This window comes from Nerophis lumbriciformis, linkage group LG24 (genome assembly GCF_033978685.3).
Source record: "Nerophis lumbriciformis linkage group LG24, RoL_Nlum_v2.1, whole genome shotgun sequence".
NCBI classification, from domain to species: Eukaryota; Metazoa; Chordata; class Actinopteri; order Syngnathiformes; family Syngnathidae; genus Nerophis; species Nerophis lumbriciformis.
The window spans coordinates 17434506-17455904 of NC_084571.2; the positions used below are offsets into that span (position 1 = coordinate 17434506).

The window sequence follows — 21399 nt, forward strand, 5'->3', positions numbered from 1 at the left end:
GGGCTCTCACTGGCACTTACTGACTTTGAGGAGGGGTGCAGGAACCCTGCCACTCAAAAATCTACCATTCGTTAAAAAGACGGAAGTTGACATGAACGCCTAAAAGAAGAAGAAGAACGCCTACGTGCAATTACTGGCCGAAGCTCCAAAACAACCAAAGAAACAAAGTTTTGTCTAAAGGAGAACAGAAAAAAAGAAAAAGGACAGTCAGGATCAACATTGTCCCGGCTTTCACTCGCTGGCATGAGCTCAAAGATGAGGAGGGATTTCAGATCGATGCTGCCCTGGCTCTGTTCCTGCTAAACTAGTGGGTGACTTTCCATGCTTAAATCAAAAATGATAATGCTAATGTTAGCTATCAGAATTTTGTGTGGTAGCAGTAAATAGCCACCAGCCTGATAGTTTGCAGTTCCACACTACTTCCTTCAAAATAACTCTTTCCTTCCTTCGGATCTGCATCCGCCCCGATACATTCCTGGTAGTAGCGTCATGTTTGTAGAACAATCCAAGATCACTTCTTGATAGTGTCTGCTATTCATCATCAGCATGGAGACTAATATTTGTGACAATATTACATCATATCAGTTTGACGCGCTAGTGCCCATGGGAAATGTGGTCTTCTTCTGGCAAAACACTACCGCTTTGGTCCACCGGCACCGCCTAAATCAATCAAAACTGAAAGTTCTTAATTTGGGTTAGGGGTTCTTCATTTGGGGTCTAAAGGGGACCTATCATGCAAAACAAACTTTTCTACTGCTTATGTACCTGCTTATGTGTACTGGGATCAGTGGGATATGTGTGTGTGTATTTATATATATATATATATATATATATATATATATATATATATATATATATACAAACATATGCATATATATATATATATATTATGGTTGTGCTTACCGACCTCGAAGCTATTTTATTTGGTACATAGTGTAATGATAAGTGTTACCAGTAGATGGCAGTCACACATTAGAGATATGTGTATATGCAATTTTAAGTGCACAAAGTAAGTGTGTCTATTCCTTCCAGGTGTAAAAGACACATTTTAATCCTATGAAATGTGTTTTCAGAGTTAGCGCCCCCTAGGCATCCGTGTTACAACACTTTGCACCATTCACACAGATGCCTAGGGGGCGCTAACTATGTGTCACCACAACACTTTGCACCATTCACACAGATGCCTAGGGGGTGCTAACTATGTGCCACCACAACACTGCACCATTCACACAGATGCCTAGGGGGCGCTAACTATGTGTCACCACAACACTTTGCACCATTCACACAGATGCCTAGGGGGCGCTAACTATGTGTCACCACAACACTGTGCACTAATCACACAGACGCCGAGGGGGCGCTAACTACGTGTCACCACAACACTGTGCACTAATCACACAGAGGCCGAGGGGGCGCTAACTATGTGTCACCACAACACTTTGCACCATTCACACAGATGCCTAGGGGGCGCTAACTACGTGTCACCACAACACTTTGCACCATTCACACAGATGCCTAGGGGGCGCTAACTACGTGTCACCACAACACTTTGCACCATTCACACAGATGCCTAGGGGGCGCTAACTACGTGTCACCACAACACTTTGCACCATTCACACAGATGCCTAGGGGGCGCTAACTACGTGTCACCACAACACTTTGCACCATTCACACAGATGCCAAGAGGGCGCTAACTACGTGTCACCACAACACTTTGCACCATTCACACAGATGCCTAGAGGGCGCTAACTATGTGTCACCACAACACTTTGCACCATTCACACAAATGCCTAGAGGACGCTAACTATGTGTCACCACAACACTTTGCACCATTCACACAGATGCCTAGAGGGCGCTAACTATGTGTCACCACAACACTTTGCACCATTCACACAGATGCCTAGGGGGCGCTAACTATGTGTCACCACAACACTGTGCACTAATCACACAGACGCCGAGGGGGCGCTAACTACGTGTCACCACAACACTGTGCACTAATCACACAGAGGCCGAGGGGGCGCTAACTATGTGTCACCACAACACTTTGCACCATTCACACAGATGCCTAGGGGGCGCTAACTACGTGTCACCACAACACTTTGCACCATTCACACAGATGCCTAGGGGGCGCTAACTACGTGTCACCACAACACTTTGCACCATTCACACAGATGCCTAGGGGGCGCTAACTACGTGTCACCACAACACTTTGCACCATTCACACAGATGCCTAGGGGGCGCTAACTACGTGTCACCACAACACTTTGCACCATTCACACAGATGCCAAGAGGGCGCTAACTACGTGTCACCACAACACTTTGCACCATTCACACAGATGCCTAGAGGGCGCTAACTATGTGTCACCACAACACTTTGCACCATTCACACAAATGCCTAGAGGACGCTAACTATGTGTCACCACAACACTTTGCACCATTCACACAGATGCCTAGAGGGCGCTAACTATGTGTCACCACAACACTTTGCACCATTCACACAAATGCCTAGAGGACGCTAACTATGTGTCACCACAACACTTTGCACCATTCACACAGATGCTTAGAGCAGTGTTTTTCAACCACTGTGCCGCGGCACATTAGTGTGCCGTGAGATACGGTCTGGTGTGCCGTGGGAGATTATGTCATTTCACCTATTTGGGTTAAAAATGTTTTTTTGCAAACCAGTAATTATAGTCTGCAAATGATGTGTTGTTGTTGAGCTCGGCAGTGTAATACTCTTCCATACTAGTAGTTGGCAGCCGGTAGCTAATTGCTTTGTAGATGTTGCAAACAGCGGGAGGCTGTGTGCAGGTAAAAAGGTGTCTAATGCTTAAACCAAAAATAAACAAAGGGTGAGTGCCTCTAAGAAAAGGCATTGAAGCTTAGGGAAGGCTATGCAGAACGAAACTACAACTGAACTGGCTACAAAGTACCGGTAAACAAAAACAGAATGCTGGACGACAGCAAAGACTTTCTGCGGAGCAGAGACGGCGTCCACAATGTACATCCGAACATGACATGACAATCTACAATGTCCCTACGAAGAAGGATGAAAACAACTGAAATATTCTTGATTGCTAAAACAAAGTAGATGCGGGGAATATCGCTCAAAGGAAGACATGAAACTGCTACAGGAAAATACCAAAAAAAAGAGAAAAAGCCACCAAAATAGGAGCGCAAGACAAGAACTAAAACACTACACACAGGAAAACAGCAAAAAAAAGTCCAAATAAGTCAGGGGGTGATGTGACAGGTGGTGACAGTACACCTACTTTGAGACAATAGCTATATTGATGCATGCTTGGTTATGGTTTAAAGTCATATCCAACAATTGCGACAACGACTTTTTACTGTCGACTGAGTTTCCTTTTTTAATGATTTCTGCTGGTGGTGTACCTCCGGATTTTTGTCAACGCAAAAATTGTGCCTTGGCTCAAAAAAAGTTGAAAAACACTGGCCTAGAGGACGCTAACTATGTGTCACCACAACACTTTGCACCATTCACATAGATGCCTAGGGGGCGCTAACTACGTGTCACCACAATACTTTGCACCATTCACACAGATGCCTAGAGGGTGCTAACTATGTTACACACTTTATCATGGCTTCTCCTACATAATTACCTACGTACGCAAACCCAAAGCTTTGGGTGTTAGCTAATAATAGCAGTTTGGTTAGCTTACGTTAGCTGTCACATGACTGCAAATTGTCCCTTGCTTCTCTTGGACTGATTTTCTACGTGTTGACCGCCAATGGTTTTATAACATTTATCATTTTTGCATGAAAAAATGTGACTATGAGGAAGTTGCAAACAGACCAATGTCAGGGCCTGCAAGTCAGCACACTGGGCAGACTTCCCCCACACAACACAAAGATGCTGCTTCTCCTGAGGCACATTTCAATACTTTCTCTTTCAAATCCTATCCTAATTCTTCATTTTCTTCCTCTCCCCACCTGCTAACTACTATTGGGATTAGATTTGTGCACTTAGTAGTGACTCACCAGATGTAACATGTCTGACTTGTAGTGACTCACCAGATGTAACCTGTCTGACTTGAGACGGATGTCGGGGTCCAGCGTGATCTTGGCTTTGGATCTCTGCTGGAGCCAACCTGGACAGAAGTGAAAGTGAAAGTGATCATCACTTGCATGACCTGGAGAGGGCGGGGGAGGGGATGATGAGGATTATTTACTTTTGTTAGTATCTTCCATGTTATTCAAATGAATGTTTTGGTCTTCTTGTAGTATCTTCCATGTTATTAACATGATGAGAGCGCGGAAATACGACCACATCAAACCGGTTCTCAAATCCCTTCACTGGCTTCCTGTTCCACTCAGGCTTGAATACAAATTCTCATTACTAACTCACCAGTGCCTCCATGGAAATGCCCCTCTCTACCTCAAAGAACTGCTCACCCCCAAATCCTCCACACGACGCCGCCGCTCCGGACAGGCTAACCTCCGAGGACAAAGCTCCGAACCATGGGAGACCGGGCTTTCTGCTCCGCCGCTCCCAGTCTGTGGAACACTCTCCCTGACCACCTGAGGGCACCACAGACTGTGGGTGCTTATAAAAAAGGCTTAAAAAACCTTCTTTTTAAATAAATAAATGATAAATGGGTTATTCTTGTATAGCGCTTTTCTACCTTCAAGGTACTCAAAGCGCTTTGACAGTATTTCCACATTTACCCATTCACACACACATTCACACACTGATGGCGGGAGCTGCCATGCAAGGCGCTAACCAGCAGCCATCAGGAGCAAGGGGTGAAGTGTCTTGCCCAATTTAAAAAAGCCTTTTGATAGATTTATGTGTGCTAGTTCTAGCTTTTAGGCTGTTCTAGTTTTTATTTAATTTTACTATTTATTTTACTCGTTGGGGGCAGCTATTTGTTGTTCTAGCTTTGTTTTTGTTTTTTTTAAATGCACTGTCGCACTTTGAGATTGTTTGTTCAATGTAAAGTGGATTTACAAATAAAATCTATTATTATTATTATTATTATGGATGTTTCGGTCTTCTTGTATTATCTTCCATGTTATTTAAATTAATGTGTTGTCTTCTTTTAGTATCTTCCATGTTATTCACATGAATGTTTTGGTCTTCTTTTAGTATCATCCATGTTATTAAAATGTATCTCATTAGTTGTATTTTAGAAAAATAAACATAAATGTCTTTGTGTTCCACCTGCATTTTATTTTAAAGCAGAATAGTATCCTTATGTAAGACAAGAACACATACAGTTTTCTGTTTTGTGCATTCTAAGTCGTAAAATATGGCAAGTAAGAGGTGGCTAACAATGTAGCTGATGTTGTCCTCTAAAACCATCTAAACAGCGCCAACAATACTCCATTTACATGTGGTGACCTGAATATTAACAAGTATTAGTGAATCAGAATCAGAAATACTTTATTAATCCCCAAAATTAAGATTTTCAGCACAATCCCATTCAAGATCAGACAAACATTACAGGGAGACAGAACAGGATCGCTGAGGGGTCTGCCAACTTCCGGCGCACCTTACAAAAAAGGTGAGAAACAGGAAAACACATGGGGGCGGGGGGGAACCCTTCCATCCATCCAATTCTACCACTTGTCCATTTCAGGGTCGCGCAGGGTGCTGGAGCCTATCTCAGCTGCATTGACGTCACGGATTGTAGAGGACATTTTGGGACAGCATGGTGGCCAGCTATTAAGTCGTTTGTTTTCATCGCAAAATTCCACAGTATTCTGGACATCTGTGTTGGTGAATCTTTTGCAATTTGTTCAATGAACAATGGAGACAGCAAAGAAGAAAGCTGTAGGTGGGAAGCGGTGTATTGCGGGCGGCTGCAGCAACACAAACACAGCCGGTGTTTCATTGTTTACATTTCCGAAAGATGACAGTCAAGCTTTACCATAGGCCTGTGGAGAACTGGGACAACAGAGACTCTTACCAGGAGGACTTTGAGTTGGATGCGCAGACGCGGTACCGTGAGTACGCATGCAGCTGCGGCTTCCGCTATGTCGCTATGTGCATGTCACGTACGTAACTTTGGGGACTTTGGGGAAATATATGTGCTGTATGAACTTTGGGGAGGTGAACGGTACTTTGGGCTGTGGCATTGAGTGTGTTGTGCAGGTGTTTGAGTTTTATTGGCGGGTTATATGGACGGGTGGGGGGAGGTGTTTCTTATGCGGGATTCATATGTGGCATATTAAATATAAGCCTGGTTGTGTTGTGGCTAATAGAGTATATATATGTCTTGTGTTTATTTACTGTTTTAGTCATTCCCAGCTGAATATCAGGTCCCACCCGCCTCTCACAGCATCTTCCCTATCTGAATCGCTCCCACTGCCCTCTAGTCCTTCACTCTCACTTTCCTCATCCACGAATCTTTCATCCTCGCTCAAATTAATGGGGAAATCGTCGCTTTCTCGGTCCGAATCACTCTCGCTGCTGGTGGCCATGATTGTAAACAATGTGCAGATGTGAGGAGCTCCACAACCTGTGACGTCACGCTACTCGTCTGCTACTTCCGGTAGAGGCAAGGCTTTTTTTATCAGCGACCAAAAGTTGCGAACTTTATCGTCAATGTTCTCTACTAAATCCTTTCAACAAAAATATGGCAATATCGCGAAATGATAAAGTATGACACATAGAATGGACCTGCTATCCCCGTTTAAATAAGAAAATCGCATTTCAGTAGGCCTTTAAGAGACCAGAGCCACTACTACACACAGCTACAAAGGTAAAACTACAACAACAGAAAAACATATACACTGTGGTGGCCTTTGCTGTGTTCCATGCCATTGTCTGCTGGGGTGGGGGGAGCATGGCCAGAGACAGGAGCCGACCCAACAAAGCAACCAAGAGAGCCGACTTCACCCTCAGCCGCCCACTAACTCTCGGCCAGTGTCCAGTCCGCATGGATGAGCGAGGATGTCCGATACCTGCTCATTCAGCCAAGACAATGTGAAGCTTGTCCAGCTCCGCAGCTCTGTCTCTTCATCGACATCTCCTCCAGTCTCTCCAAACTCTTTACCCCTGTCTCTTCATCCTCATCTCCTCCAGTCTCTCCAAACTCATTATCCCTGTCTCTTCATCCACATCTCCTCCATTCTCTCCAAACTCTGCAGCCCTGTCTCTTTATCAACATCTGCTCCAGTCTTTCCAAACTCTGCACCCCTGTCTCTTCATCCGCATCTCCTCCAGTCTCTCCAAACTCTGCACCCCTGTCTCTTCATCCACATCTCCTCCAGTCTCTCCAAACTCTGCAGCCTTGTCTCTTCATCCGCATCTCCTCCAGTCTCTCCAAACTCTGCAGCCCTGTCTCTTCATCCGCATCTCCTCCAGTCTCTCCAAACGGACTCTGGTGTGGCAGAGACCCAGCAGCTGCTCTCCATGGCCGAAAGGCTCCCAGGAGGCAGATCCAGAAGTTCACAAAAAGCACTGCAGAAGTCAGGAAAGTGCCACCCCTTGTCACACAGTCCCAAAGGGTCCCAAACCAAAAGGCAAAAAAACCCACATGAAAACAAGAGGGAAACATCAGGAATACGAAAGGTTGACACCTGAGCACAGAGCTCCTGCCACCAGCAGCCATTACATGACATATTATGAATGTTACTACATGACATATGTACTTACATTATGTATATATTACTTGTTATTATGAATGTTACTACATGACATATATACTTACATCATGTATATATTACATGTTATTATGAATGTTACTACATTACATATATACTTACATCATGTATATATTACGTGTTATTATGAATGTTACTACATAACATATATACTTACATCATGTATATATTACATGTTATTATGAATGTTACTACATTACATATATACTTACATCATGTATATATTACATGTTATTATGAATGTTACTACATTACATATATACTTACATCATGTCTATATTAAATGTTAATATGAATGTTACTACATTACATATATACTTACATCATGTATATATTAAATGTTATAATGCCTGTTACTAGATACTACATCTATACTTACATCATGTATATATTAAATGTTATTATGCATGTTACTAGATACTACATCTATACTTACATCATGTATATATTAAATGTTATTATGCATGTTACTAGATACTACATCTATACTTACAGTGTGTATATACAACCTTGATGGTGTCATGATCCATGGTCCGGATCATGTTTTGTTATGTTCTGTTAGTTTTCGACTCCCTTAGTTCCTGTTTGTGCACTCCTGGGTTTATTTTGGTCACCATGGGGATTAATTGGGTTCACCTGCCTCTGGTTAGTGGTCCCACGCTCAGCTGCTGTCAACCACTAATCAGAGAGCTATTTATTCACCTTGCTCGCCACGCTCAGCGTGGCGTCATTGTTTGCTGTATGCAACAGTCACATAGGTTCATGTCTTGTTTCGAGTTTATGCTAAGTGTTTGCTACATGCACCTGTCAACGTGAGTTTTGCCTTGTCTATAGTCCATGCTAAGTGTTAGCTTCTATGTTTCCTGCGCTAAGTTTTTGTTCTTTAGCTTCTCGTGCGAACGGCACACTTTCCTTTTGTTTGGTTCCTGTCTTTTGTAATGTGTAGGATTTCTTGAGGAACAAATCATGTTTTTACCTGCACGCCTTGTCCGGAGTAGTCCGTCTGCATTTCTGGGAGAACGACCCTGCAGTAAGCTGCGAAAATGCCGACGTGACAGATGGATGTTTTATAAGCGAAATAGAGCGACCCACATTGGCGCCATTGTTAGCTGACACTTGCTAGTGTTTATTTATGATTTAGAATGTATAAAAAAGAAAAACGTGTTTGTCTTACATAAGGATTGTGAACGCAAAATAAAAAAAAGTTTTAAAACCATTGGATCTGGGTTCTTATGGGTCATGGCAGAAACCTGAAACATGGTCATCCGGTGGACAGACGTCAGGAGAAGAGGAGGACACGGAGGACGGCTCCTCTGCACAGATCTGCAAAGGAATGAAACACTTGTGACTCATCGCAAGACAGTTCAACTGAAAACGAGTTCAGTTTTTTCTTAGTTTAGCAATCACACTTTCTAATCATTGCAGGAGACGTCAACCATGCAGACCTGAAGGTTTATATTAGGGCTGAAAAGTCTGTGTTCCATATCGCTCCAAATTGATAATTATTGCTATTTTTATGAGAGTAAGGAGCAGAGGAACAAACATCTAACCTTTTTATTTGAAAAGTAACTTCAGCTGTGCTCTAAAGGGTAATCGCGGCTAAGGTGGTGTGGTATGAGTGGTCTTGGCGAGGTGGATAATTACTGCCAAAAGTTTTACCTCGACGAAAACATTTTTTTTTTTACTTACGAATCGTTGGGTGTGAGTAAAAAACATTTTTGTGTTTTCGTGGTGTTTTGGCAGTATTTCCACTCCATACTATCTTTAAAAGCTTTCCACTTGTACTTCTTATTTTCCTTTCTTCTTGAAAATGGAGAGAGATGGTTTAGTTGGCTTCTCCTCGACAAACTCTTTGAATTAAATTCAAGTGTGATTCTCTACACAAAACACCAACTAGGCATGTCCGATAATATTATCGGCCGATAAATGCTTTAAAAAGTAATATCGGAAATTATCGGTATCGGTTTCAAGATTATCGGTATCGGTTTCCAAAATTAAAATTTGTGACTTTCTAAAACGCCGCTGTCTACACGGACGCAGGAAGATGTACAGAGCGGCAATTAATCCTTGAAGGTGCTGCCTTTGTGTACTGGCCCAGTCACATACTGTCTACGGCTTGACACACGCACTAGCAAATGCAAGCATACTTGATCAACAGCCATACAGGTCACACTGAGGGTGGCCGTATAAACAACTTTAACACTGTTACAAATATGCGCCACACTGTGAACCCACGCCAAACAAGAATGACAAACACATTTCGGGAGAACTTCCGCACCGTAACACAACATAAACACAACATAAACACAACAGAACAAATACCCAGAACCCCTTGCAGATGCTTGTTTTCATTCAGAAAAGTCTACCTCTCACACGTGATGACAAGGAGAAAAAGAATTAGCTCACTCTTTGAGCTTCATCTGTTGCATAAATAGACTAATAGTCTGGACTGAGTGAAGCTGTTTTATTTATGTTTTGTACCTTTTTTCCCCGTGCACTTTAAAGGATGGCTGTGTTTTCTACTAGTCGAGACTGAAGCAGTTTTATTAATGTTCATGCACTTTAAAGGATGGCTGTGTTATCTACTATTCTAGACTGAAGCAGTTTTTTATTCTTGTGCCTTGTTTTTATTTGCATATTTTTGTTACTCATACGAATACGTTAAGAACAGGGCAGATTGAGCCCAGTTTATAGTATACTCTGGACTGAAGCTGTGTGCCTTCATTGTTTTTGTAGCTGTTGTTTTGAGGCATGTTTAAAAAAAAAAAAATGCACTTTGTGAAAGTAAAAGTACAGTGTTTTCCATAGTTGTAGTGGGTATCAGGATTATTTCAGGGAGAGCATGTCCCAAATTCCAAGCTGCTGTTTTGAGGCATGTTAAAAAAATAATGGACTTTGTGACTTAAATAATAAATATGGCAGTGCCATGTTGGCACTTTTTTCCATAGCTTGAGTTGATTTATTTTGGAAAACCTTGTTACATTGTTTAATGCATCCAGCGGGGCATCAGAACAAAATTAGGCATAATAATGTGTTAATTCCACGACTATATATATCGGTATCAGTTGATATCGGTATCGGTAATTAAGAGTTGGACAATATCGGAATATCGGATATCGGCAAAAAAAGCCATTATTGGACATCCCTAACACCAACAGATGCGTCTTCAATTTAGCTTGCGAGACGTCATGTGTCTCATAAGGAATTTGGCGTTTTCCAATACATTTAAAATATCTGACAAGTTTCTTGCTACAATCCTGTTGCCGTTTTGTGGACAAAGTGAGTAAATCAGGTCAATGACCCCTAATTGTGATTTGAATTGAACACAGCACAGCATATACTTATTTGACCTAATCTAAACAATCTTCCCTAGTCATGGCGCACAAAAAAATGCAAACAAAACAAAAAGTCAACAAACATGGTGACGCATAACACCACCTGCTCACTGAACTTTGTGGATATTATTAAAAAAAATCAGAATTACAACCATTTATTACAATGCATGTGTTAGGAACTCGCATGGCTGCAGTTTTTGAGACCCCAAGATGCAGGAACCAGCAGATGATGAGAAGGTAAGATGAGTTTTATTACTCAAAACAGAGAGGGAAAAGAAGCAGTCTTGCATGTAAGCGTTCCAAACATAAGGCAATCTTCGAGCACTGAGGAGTGCTCGAGACAAGGCATAAATAGGATACATGTTAATTGGCCGCAGGTGTGGACCAGCTGCCAATCAACAGCAGGTGAGTGAACCAACAGTGCTCAGCGGAACAAGCAGGAAGTGGAAACCAAAATAAGAGCACTGATAGGAAGTAAATACAAAAACAAGGAAAACTAACAGAAATGAAGTGACAGATCGTCACAGCATAAGGGAAAAATGCAAAACTCTCTCTCTACACGTATCCACGTTTGGCACATTTTAGATGCTTGATATTTCCAAATGATTACAAAACTTTAAGGAGGTCGTCACGGAAGTAAATAACATAGGAGTCCAACTTTCACATCTTCTTAATATCCACTAATATTAAATATATATATCCACTATATTAATATGAGGGCAGCACGGTGGGAGAGGGGTTAGTGCGTCTGCCTCACAATACGAAGGTGCTGAGTAATCTGGGGTTCAATCCCAGGCTCGGGATCTTTCTGTGTGGAGTTTCCATGTTCTCCCCTTGACTGCATGGGTTCCCTCCAGGTACTCCGGCTTCCTCCCACCTCCAAAGACATGCACCTGGGGATAGGTTGATTGGCAACACTAAATTGGCCCTAGTGTGTGAATGTGAGTGTGAATGTTGTCTGTCTATCTGTGTTGGCCCTGCGATGAGGTGGCGACTTGTCCAGGGTGTACACCGCCTTCCGCCCGATTGTAGCTGAGATAGGCTCCAGCGCCCCCCGCGACCCCGAAGGGAATAAGCGGTAGAAAATGGATGGATGGATGGATATTAATATGAAATGGGCACATTTATATATGTATATACATAGACACCTATATACATACATATATACACATAAATATATACACATATGTATATATATATATGTATATATATATATATATATATATATATATATATATATATATATATATATATATATATATATATATATATATATATACATACATATATACATATACATACACATATATATATACATATACATATGTACATATATACACATAAATATATACATAACTATATACATATATACACATATATGTATATGTATATGTATATATATATATATATATATATATATATATATATATATATATATATATATATATATATATATATATATACATACACACACATATATATAGACATACACATGATATGGGCATCTACATAAACTATATGATTTGCCTGAGAAGCTGGACAGGACAAAAAATAAATAAATATATATATATATATATATATATATATATATATATATATATATATATATATATATATATATATATATATATATATACATACATATATATACATATATATATATATATATATACACACACACATATACATATATACACAGACACATACATATATATACACACGCACACACACACACATTATATATATATATATATATATATATATATGTATATATATATATATATATATATATATATATATATATATATATATATATATATATACATATATATATATATATATATATATATATATATATATATATATGTTACTTTACGTGCAGTCAGCCTACACCTGTGCTTTATTAGCAGAGCCACGCCTAGAAATGTGAGCCTACCTCCGGCGATCGGATGTGGACTTTTAGGCGTCCAGAATTGTAGTTGTTGCTGGCTGCTCGCTGGACACCATTGTGGAGAGACGTGCTGCTTGGGAAAAGTCCTTTACCAGGTATGAAAGCAATCTCCACCGTGTTTTCCTGACTGGAAACAGAAGAGGTGAAATGAACAACAACTGATTGGAATCCAGGATCCACCCACCTGGACTTGGCTTTGTTCAGCATACTTCTGGCCTCCTCGTGGGTGACACCTATGAGAGACTCTTTGCTTATAGCAATCAGCTGATCTCCAGGTCTTAAACGTCCATCCTATACAACCAAGACAAACATACAAAGACTTAAAGGAGCCATATGTCAAATGGTCCTGATACGTCATTAATAAATCATCTTCTTTTCTAATACCTCTATAACTGATAACAGTAGTTCATATGATAATTTCAAAATTAGATTTACAGCCCCAAAATATTGTTATTGTTTTCATTTTGATGTCCCGTTATCTACCATTTGACCAATTAGAAAGTCTGTGAGTGTGTCACATCCAGGTTGGTCTGGCTACTGCAACTGGTAAAGTTACTAAACATGTCAGACCGTAGTCCATCTAAAAGTTACCATTCTCAACTTATTCATGACAAAGCCAGGAACAAAACCAGGATTTGTATCGGGGATGCCTTTGAAAGACGGAGACCATTTTTTCATGTGACGCCAAACTTACTCATTTCCTCTTTGATAGGTAAGTTAAGTTAAAGTTAAAGTTCCAATGATTGTCACACACACACACTAGTTGCGGTGAAATTACTCTCTGCATTTGACCAATCCCCATGTTCACCCCCTGGGATGTGAGGGGAGCAGTGAGCAGCAGCAGTGGCCGTGCCCGGGAATCATTTTGGTGATTTAACCCCCAATCAGGCATTTACCTTTTCTTATGACTTGTAATTAATGGAAATGTACATTTGGTATGTCAACTATATTGTCAACAAAGATAGTATGTTCCTGCAACCAATGTTAGCATGCTAACCCGGTCAATGACACATGGACACATGCTAACGGGGGAAATATATGCTAGTTAGCATGTATGTCCAACTGACAGGACAACATATAGTTAGTACAAATAAAAGCTATGTGGATATGGGTAGTGCCAGTGCCTATTTCCTTCTCAATATGCTGATACGCTGAGGAAATGGGTTTCGACATTAGTCAACATGACAATGTGAAACGTATGGAGACAGCCAAATCACACAATAAAATAATTCCTCATGGGTGTTTGCATATTGTGGACTACATGTACCAAGTTATATGGCAATCTGAAAGGTTTGAAACAGTAGCCTATAGTCATACCTTGGTAAAATGTCTCCTCTTTAGTTTTGGGCGTACATTAGGCTGCTAAGCATGCTCTACTTATTTTCACCAGTATAACCATTGCTAGCGTTGGTTGTAGTTGGTTTTAGTCTTTGTTTTTTGATAGTGCTGACAATAACCATATGATTGTTCTGATATTGTACGCAGGCATGATTTACTTCTTCCTGAAAATAGCCTCATTTCTGTTGTTTAGAGATTTGTTATTTAAAAAAGGCTTGTCTATTCAGCTATTAAGGTCCCAGACCTCAACCCCTTGTAAGAGGAAGTGGAAGTTTGAAGTTCCTTGGAGTAGCCCAGTCCATCCAGCTGGATTCGGCTGCGTATCTGGCAACCTCAGTCAGGGAGAGTGGGAGGGGACTACAGAATTTTGACCGTGACCCGATTGTAGCTGAGATAGGCTACAGCGCCCCCTGCGACCCCGAAGGGAATAAGCGGTAGAAAATGGATGGATGGATGGATTGTAGTACCATTTCTGGCCACATTATTACATACGGCTCCATTAAGTCTTGGTGGGTCTAAAGGAACAGGCCTTGGAGAGCCAACAACCTATGAAACGGTTTGAATTGATGGGCCAGGCTTTAGGCCAGGTGTATCTAAATGCGGCTGCCAGACTTTTGAGCAGTGCACCCAGAACAGTCCATATCACCCCCATTTTATCCATTCTTCATTGGCTTCCAGTCAAATTCCGTATTGACTTTTCGTGCGTTGCATAGTGGGGCCCCTCAGTACATCAATGACTTGTTATGCCCCTACACTTAAGGGCGCAGCCTCCGGTCTTCAGGCCAGGGTCTCCTAAAGATTCCAAAAACCCATTTTAAAACTTGTGGAGACCTGGCATTCCAGGCTATAGCTCCCACACTCTGGAACAACTTGCACCAGTCCCTCCGTGATCTTGACTGTGTTGACACTTGTAAGAAACATTTGAAAACTTCTCTTTTTAGTAAAGCTTTTAGTTAAAGCACCTTTTAACTATCATGTTTAATCCACTTGTTATCTTTTTTATGATGTTGCGCTGCTGTTTTAATTGAATTGTTGTTTTACTTCACCTATGTTTTGTACAGCGTTTTGTGATTTGATCTGTGAAAAGCGCTTTATGAATCAAATGTACTTACTAGTAATAATTAGTACAGGGTGTTCAAGAACCGCTTGCTTTTAGGTATCATTGGGACAGACGTGAGGCCATCAGCATTTGCCAGCTTTGGCTTTGCAGTTTCTGTAAGCGCATCAGTCCTTTGCTCTTAGCTCACTGATTGACGCTGGAGCAGCCTTGCAAATGTGCTGCCTGCCAAGAGATTTTCTGTCCCTGACTGCAGTTCAGCGCCAGTTTGAGAAGCTTTATGCTCACTTGGTTTCTTTCATTACAGAATAGATAGCTCACAAAGTTCAGAAATGGGAACAAGTGATTTCAATCAATCAAAGTTGATGTATATAGCCCTTAATCACAAACGTCTAAAAAGGGCTGGACAAGCCATCCTTGGCTCAGATCCCACATCAGGGCAAGAAAAAACTCAACCCAATGGGAACAACCAGAAACCTTGGAGGGGACCGCAGATGTGGGGACCCCTTGGGAGACCGGTGGTAATATTATTTACAGCATATTACTATGAATTATTATACTATAATATATATTATATATTACTATAAGTTGAAAGAAAAACCTCTAACACTTTTCTTTTTAATAATACAATTTTTTTGACAGAGATTCTGTCAAATCTATAGTTGTTGTTTTTACGGTCTGTTATGAGAGTAGCGTATGTGTGTGTGTGGCCCTTTAACAGGTGACAGCATGTGAGGTGAGTGAAGTCAGTGAGTGTGTGGGCGAGAGAAGAAAGGGAGCGGTAGCGTGAGTGCGGGCGGGGACTAGTTTGTTTTGTGTTGGATTGGCTGTGTGCAAGCAATCAATAAAGCAAGATTTGCAACTAATCGCCGGACTCATCATTCACTCTAAAGTCGTCCGCTGTGGAGACCCACTGCCAGGTAAAGTGAAGGGTGTTGCCCCGAGCATACATCGGCCCTGGAGAAGTGTCTCCCCTGCGCTCTTCGACTACGGTCTGGGAGCAGGAAGCAGGAAAGGTGCAACATTGGCGACCACGAAGGGACACTCTCACGTAAATGGAACGGCAGTGGTGAGCAAAGGACGATAAAATAAACTGCAGAGGTGAAAGCAAGCAGAAGAATAAGCCGAGAAGCTAATTGTGTACCTGCATAAACTAGCCAAGATGGCGGATGCTAGCTGTCGTAGCCAGCGCGGTGCCGGCTATTCAAAGTCCAACGATGAACGACGGTGATGTGGAAGGGGAAACAGACTATGTGAGCGAAGAAAATGCAAGTTGTTATGTCATTTCTAGCCTGTCCTATTGTGCAGATGAGCCTGCTGGAGTGAAGAATGCAGCGGCCAAAGTGCCACGTGAGCTCATTCGACCCAAGTTCTCAAGCACAAACCCTTTCATAAAGTCCGGGGAGGACAGTGGGTGTCATCAGCGCGATGTTGCTGACATTAAAAGTAACTCACGTTTTCACAAACACTAACCAGACAACTTTATTCCACCACCTGCTGCTATTGCAACGCCACATTCAAATCCCTTTTCCCGGGCACACCAGGAGAGTTATATCCACAGCACTCCCCAGACATGTGGCCCCCCAGCCTCCACTTGCCTCTGCCTGGACACAACATGCCCTTCTACATCTAAAGACATTAATTATGGACATTTGCCTGGGCCAGGGCACAGTCCGAGTGTCAAGCTAATGGGCTCTCTTCGCAAAAGTGAGCAGCCAGGATTACAAGGAGCCAAGCCATGCTCTGCTCTACATCAGCCTTCTTCAGAGAGTGAGGACGACTATGATCCAAGGGAGAGAGTCCCCACCTTGAGACCCACACCCTGGAAGGAGTTCCTGCACCGGTTTGAGAGTTGTGCTGAAGCTAACTACTGGTCCGTCAAGACAATGGCTGTTCAGCTGAAGTTCTGCCTGGTGGGTGCAGCTGGGGCCATCATCCACAGAAACCCCAGATCAGCCCAGTGGGGCTACTGCCGCCTGGTGGAGGAGATGGAAACTGCATATGGTCCCTCTTCACAGCATGCAGCTGCAGTGGCTATTGAATTAAGGCGACATACTCGCAAACCGGGTGAAGCTCTTCATGTTTTGAGAGACGACATCTATGAGGGGGTGTCAGTAGCCTATAGCAACAGGACTGATGCTGAGCAGGATGCTATAGGAGTTGAAGTGTTCATTAATGCTCTGGGGGATGTGGACACTGTACAGAAGCTCATAGAGCAGCACCCCCAGACACTAGCCCAAGCATTTGACATTGCCCGTCGTTATGAAACCACAAGGCGAGCAGCATCATATGTGGCCGGCCTCATGCACCCTGGAGCTCGTGACATAGCTGAACACAGACCCCGTGCTGCCCTAATAAGAGAGGGTACAGAAGAGGAGGAATTAGGGCCTGCTACAGCGCCCCTATCAGCTGGTTTTAAGTCCCCCCAGCTACAGTCACACACAATATAAAGGGAGGAGCCATAAAGACATTAAATGGGATGAGGTGCGGTGTCATAACTGTTCAGGCCTGGGTCACATGAAAAGAAATTTCCCCTCACCAAGAAAAACAGCCAGAGCTCAAGCTTCAACCATGTTCCCCCAAAGCTCAAAGTCTGCTATACTTCACCTTTAAAGCACAAGGTCATGAAATGAGCATTCACATGGTTGTGTATGGGTTAGAAGTGTGTGCTGTTTTGGACAGTGGAGCACGGAAAAGTGTTTTTCCTCTGCGTCATTATGACGCTATCCATCTGGATGTCCGTCCTCCACTTCAGTCGTCCGCCGTGGAGACTCTGATCGGTGTTGGGCCTGGCGATATACCTGTGCTTGGTGTAGCTCACATACCTGTCCTGATCAACAACCGCCAGGTGAGCATCTGCTTCCTTGTTGCTGATATAGCTGGGGACGAGGCCCTCCTGGGCCACCCATTCCTAACCCAAGCTCAGGCCCGTCTCGACTTTGGAAATCATCGGATCGTGCTTTTCAGGGAAGAGGTACCTTATTTTGACTCCACAAATAAACCAAAGGCGCACGCAGTGAGAGTGGCCCGGACTGTGGTGCTGGAGGCTGGACAGGAGTATGTGGTAAAAGGCAATATCCACCTAAAAGGAGAATTAATGCTGAGCCCCACTAAAGGCTTCGTTGAAAACCATGCCCCTTCGCATCTTCAATCCCGGCAGCAGTGCCGTAACCATCACAAAGGGGGCCATGGTGGGGTTCCTCCAACCAGCAAAGGTTCTTCAGTCTGCAAACGCTGTGGACTACAAACAGCCTGAACAGGCTGCCAACAACCCTCCCTCTGTTCCCCAGCACCTACAAGATCTCTATACCGAGAGCGCTACTGAACTTAACAAAGAGGAGCAACTGCAGCTAGCGCAGCTGCTGTGTACTTACAACAACGTGTTCTCCACCGGATCCGCTGACCTCGGCAGGACCACCCTGGTTCAACATGACATTGTAACCTGGCCAGGCGTCCCGGTCAAACAACCACCACGCCGAATGGCGTCAGAGAAGCAACAGGACGCTGACCAACAGATACAACAGACTCTGGAGGCAGGATTAGCGCGCCGCAGCAACAGCAGCTGGGCTTCACCTATAGTGATGGTGCGTAAAAAAGATGGAACGTACCGTCTCTGTATAGACTATAGAGCACTTAATGACTGCACAGTTAAAGACGCATATCCTCTTCCCCGCATCCAGGATACGCTGGACACCCTCTCTGCTGCCAAGTGTTCAGCACACTGGACCTTGCGGCCGGTTACTGGCAAGTTGAACTGACCCCGAGAGCACGCAAAGCAGCAGCCTTCTGCACCAAAAATGGACTGTTTGAATGGAATGTCATGCCATTTGGACTGTGTAATGCTCCAGCGACGTTTCAGCGCTTGATGGACCGTGTGCTGGCTGGCATGCAGTGGGAGACCTGCCTTGTATATCTGGATGACATCATTGTTCTGGCAGCAATGTGCCACAGATGTTGCAGCGCCAGGGGCAGGTTTTCAGTCGCCTCCACCAGGCAAAACTGAAACTAAAACCGTCAAAATGCTGCCTCTTCCGCCGCCAAGTGGCCTACCTGGGTCACATTGTCTCAGAGAACGGTGTGGCTACTGACCCAGGCAAAGTCCGGAAGGTGCAGGAGTGTCCAACACCATCGTCGCTCAAAGATGTCCGCCGTTTTGTTGGCCTCGCGTCTTACTATCGTAGGTTCATTAAAAACTTTGCTTGTATTGCAGAGCCTCTCCATGCCCTGACCAAGAAACATGTCCAGTTCCGTTGGTCTGAGGAATGCCAGGTGGCATTTGATGATCTCAAAAGTCAGCTAATAACGGCGCCGATCCTGGGGTATCCACTTGACCAGGGCGACATGATACTGGACACAGACGCCAGCGACGTCGGCATCGGCGCTGTCCTCTCGCAAGTTCAACAAGGCGTGGAACGTGTGCTCGCCTATGGGAGCCGCAAGCTGTCCAAAACTGAACAAAATTACTGCACTACCCGGAGGGAACTGCTAGCCGTGGTGGATTTCCCATTCCACTTCCGCTAGTATCTCCTGGGGAAGCGTTTTACTGTTCGCACCGACCACAGTAGCCTCCGGTGGCTCACGAGAATGAAGGAACCTGAGGGGCAACTCGCCAGGTGGCTCGAAAGACTCGGAAAATACAACTTTGAGATCGTCCATCGCGCTGGCCAGCTTCACGGCAACGCAGGCAGCCTCTCCCGGAGACCTTGCCGTCAGTCCTGCCCTTGTAAGCTCCAGAGCCCTTCTATTCCTCAGTTGAGCGTCAGTCACCAGGCTGTGCAGTGCGACTTGTACTCTGACATCAACCAGGCGATGCTGAGTCCAGTGGGGGTAGACAAGGCCCCGCCAGCTGACTGGGATAACTTAAAGTCCCCAGAGAAAATATTCCTGACCAAGAAAAAAGAAAATAAACTGTTTGGCGGTTGGTCCATAGAGGAGCTGCGACAAGCCTAGGAAGACGATGCAGATATCGCACCTATCAGGACCTGGCTGACAACCATCTGCCACCTGACTCGTCCCCGACGAGTCAGGTGGCAGTGGGGAGACGGGCGACCACGGAATGGCCACGGAACGGCCACATCTGTGGCCGTCGAGAAGGCGGAGGCGAGTGGCGCCAGAACCTCAGTAGCCTGTGAGTCCTACGCCCAAGTCCTGGGCGTCACTCCTGTTGGCGCAAAGGGCTTCCATGAATTGGCCACTGAGGGAGCCGCTGATGGCCGCTTGTGCGGCAAGCCAGATGAAGGTCGCGGTGGCGATGATGCTGGAGACAAGGACAACGCTGTGGGCTGGGAAGAACACATGCAGCGGGTGGGGCTCACTGCCAACCCGGCGAAGTGTGCGGTTGGCCGGAAGGAAGTACAGTATCTGGGGTACCACTTGGGAGGAGGGCAGGTGCGCCCGCAAGTAGACAAGACAATTGCAATTGCGGCCTGCCCACACCCCAAGACTAAAAAAGAGGTGAGGCAGTTTTTGGGACTGGCAGGCTACTACCGGAGGTTTATTCCCCGGTTTGGGGACCTGACCAGCCCACTGACTGACCTCACCCGAAAGGGTGCTCCAGATCTGGTCCGGTGGATGGAGCAGTGCCAGCAGGTGTTCGAGAGGGTGAAAACGGCCCTCTGCGAGGAGCCGGTCCTGCACATGCCTAACTTTTCCATCCCCTTCTGCCTGCAGGCGGACACGTCGAGCAGAGGGCTGGGAGCGGTGCTGTCCCAGCGGGTGGGGGGCATCGACCAGCCCGTACTGTACATCAGCCGGAAGCTCTCGGACCAGGAGGCGAGGTACAGCACGGTGGAGAGGGAGTGCCTCGCCATCCAGTGGGCGGTCGGGGCCCTCCGGTATTACCTGCTAGGGCGCTCCTTCAGCCTCTGCTCGGACCACAAACCCCTCCAGTGGCTCCACCGCATGAAGGATGCTAACGCGCGGATCACTCGTTGGTATCTCGCGTTGCAACTCTACAACTTTCGAGTGGTCCACAGACCAGGGGCGCAGATGGCCGTGGCCGACTTCCTCTCCCACTCTCCTACGGAGGGGGGGAGTGGGCGCGGCTGGACGGCTTCCCGGCCTGAGTCTGGCGGTGGAGATTGTGGAGG

At 44.4% G+C, this 21399-nt stretch overlaps 1 protein-coding gene across 2 annotated transcripts in view; it reads right to left on the bottom strand.

Moving 5' to 3' along the window:
• The window catches only part of LOC133620314 (syntaxin-binding protein 4), a 116801-nt gene that overhangs the window by 47065 nt on the left and 48337 nt on the right, over positions 1-21399 (bottom strand). For both annotated transcript variants that reach the window (XM_061981705.2, XM_072915975.1), the window contains exons 9-12: positions 13100-13206; positions 12901-13042; positions 8880-8952; positions 4033-4109 (exon numbers count right to left, since the gene is read on the bottom strand). In XM_061981705.2, coding sequence (XP_061837689.1) covers positions 4033-4109; positions 8880-8952; positions 12901-13042; positions 13100-13206 — 399 coding nt within the window. The remainder of the gene's footprint in view (positions 1-4032; positions 4110-8879; positions 8953-12900; positions 13043-13099; positions 13207-21399) is intronic.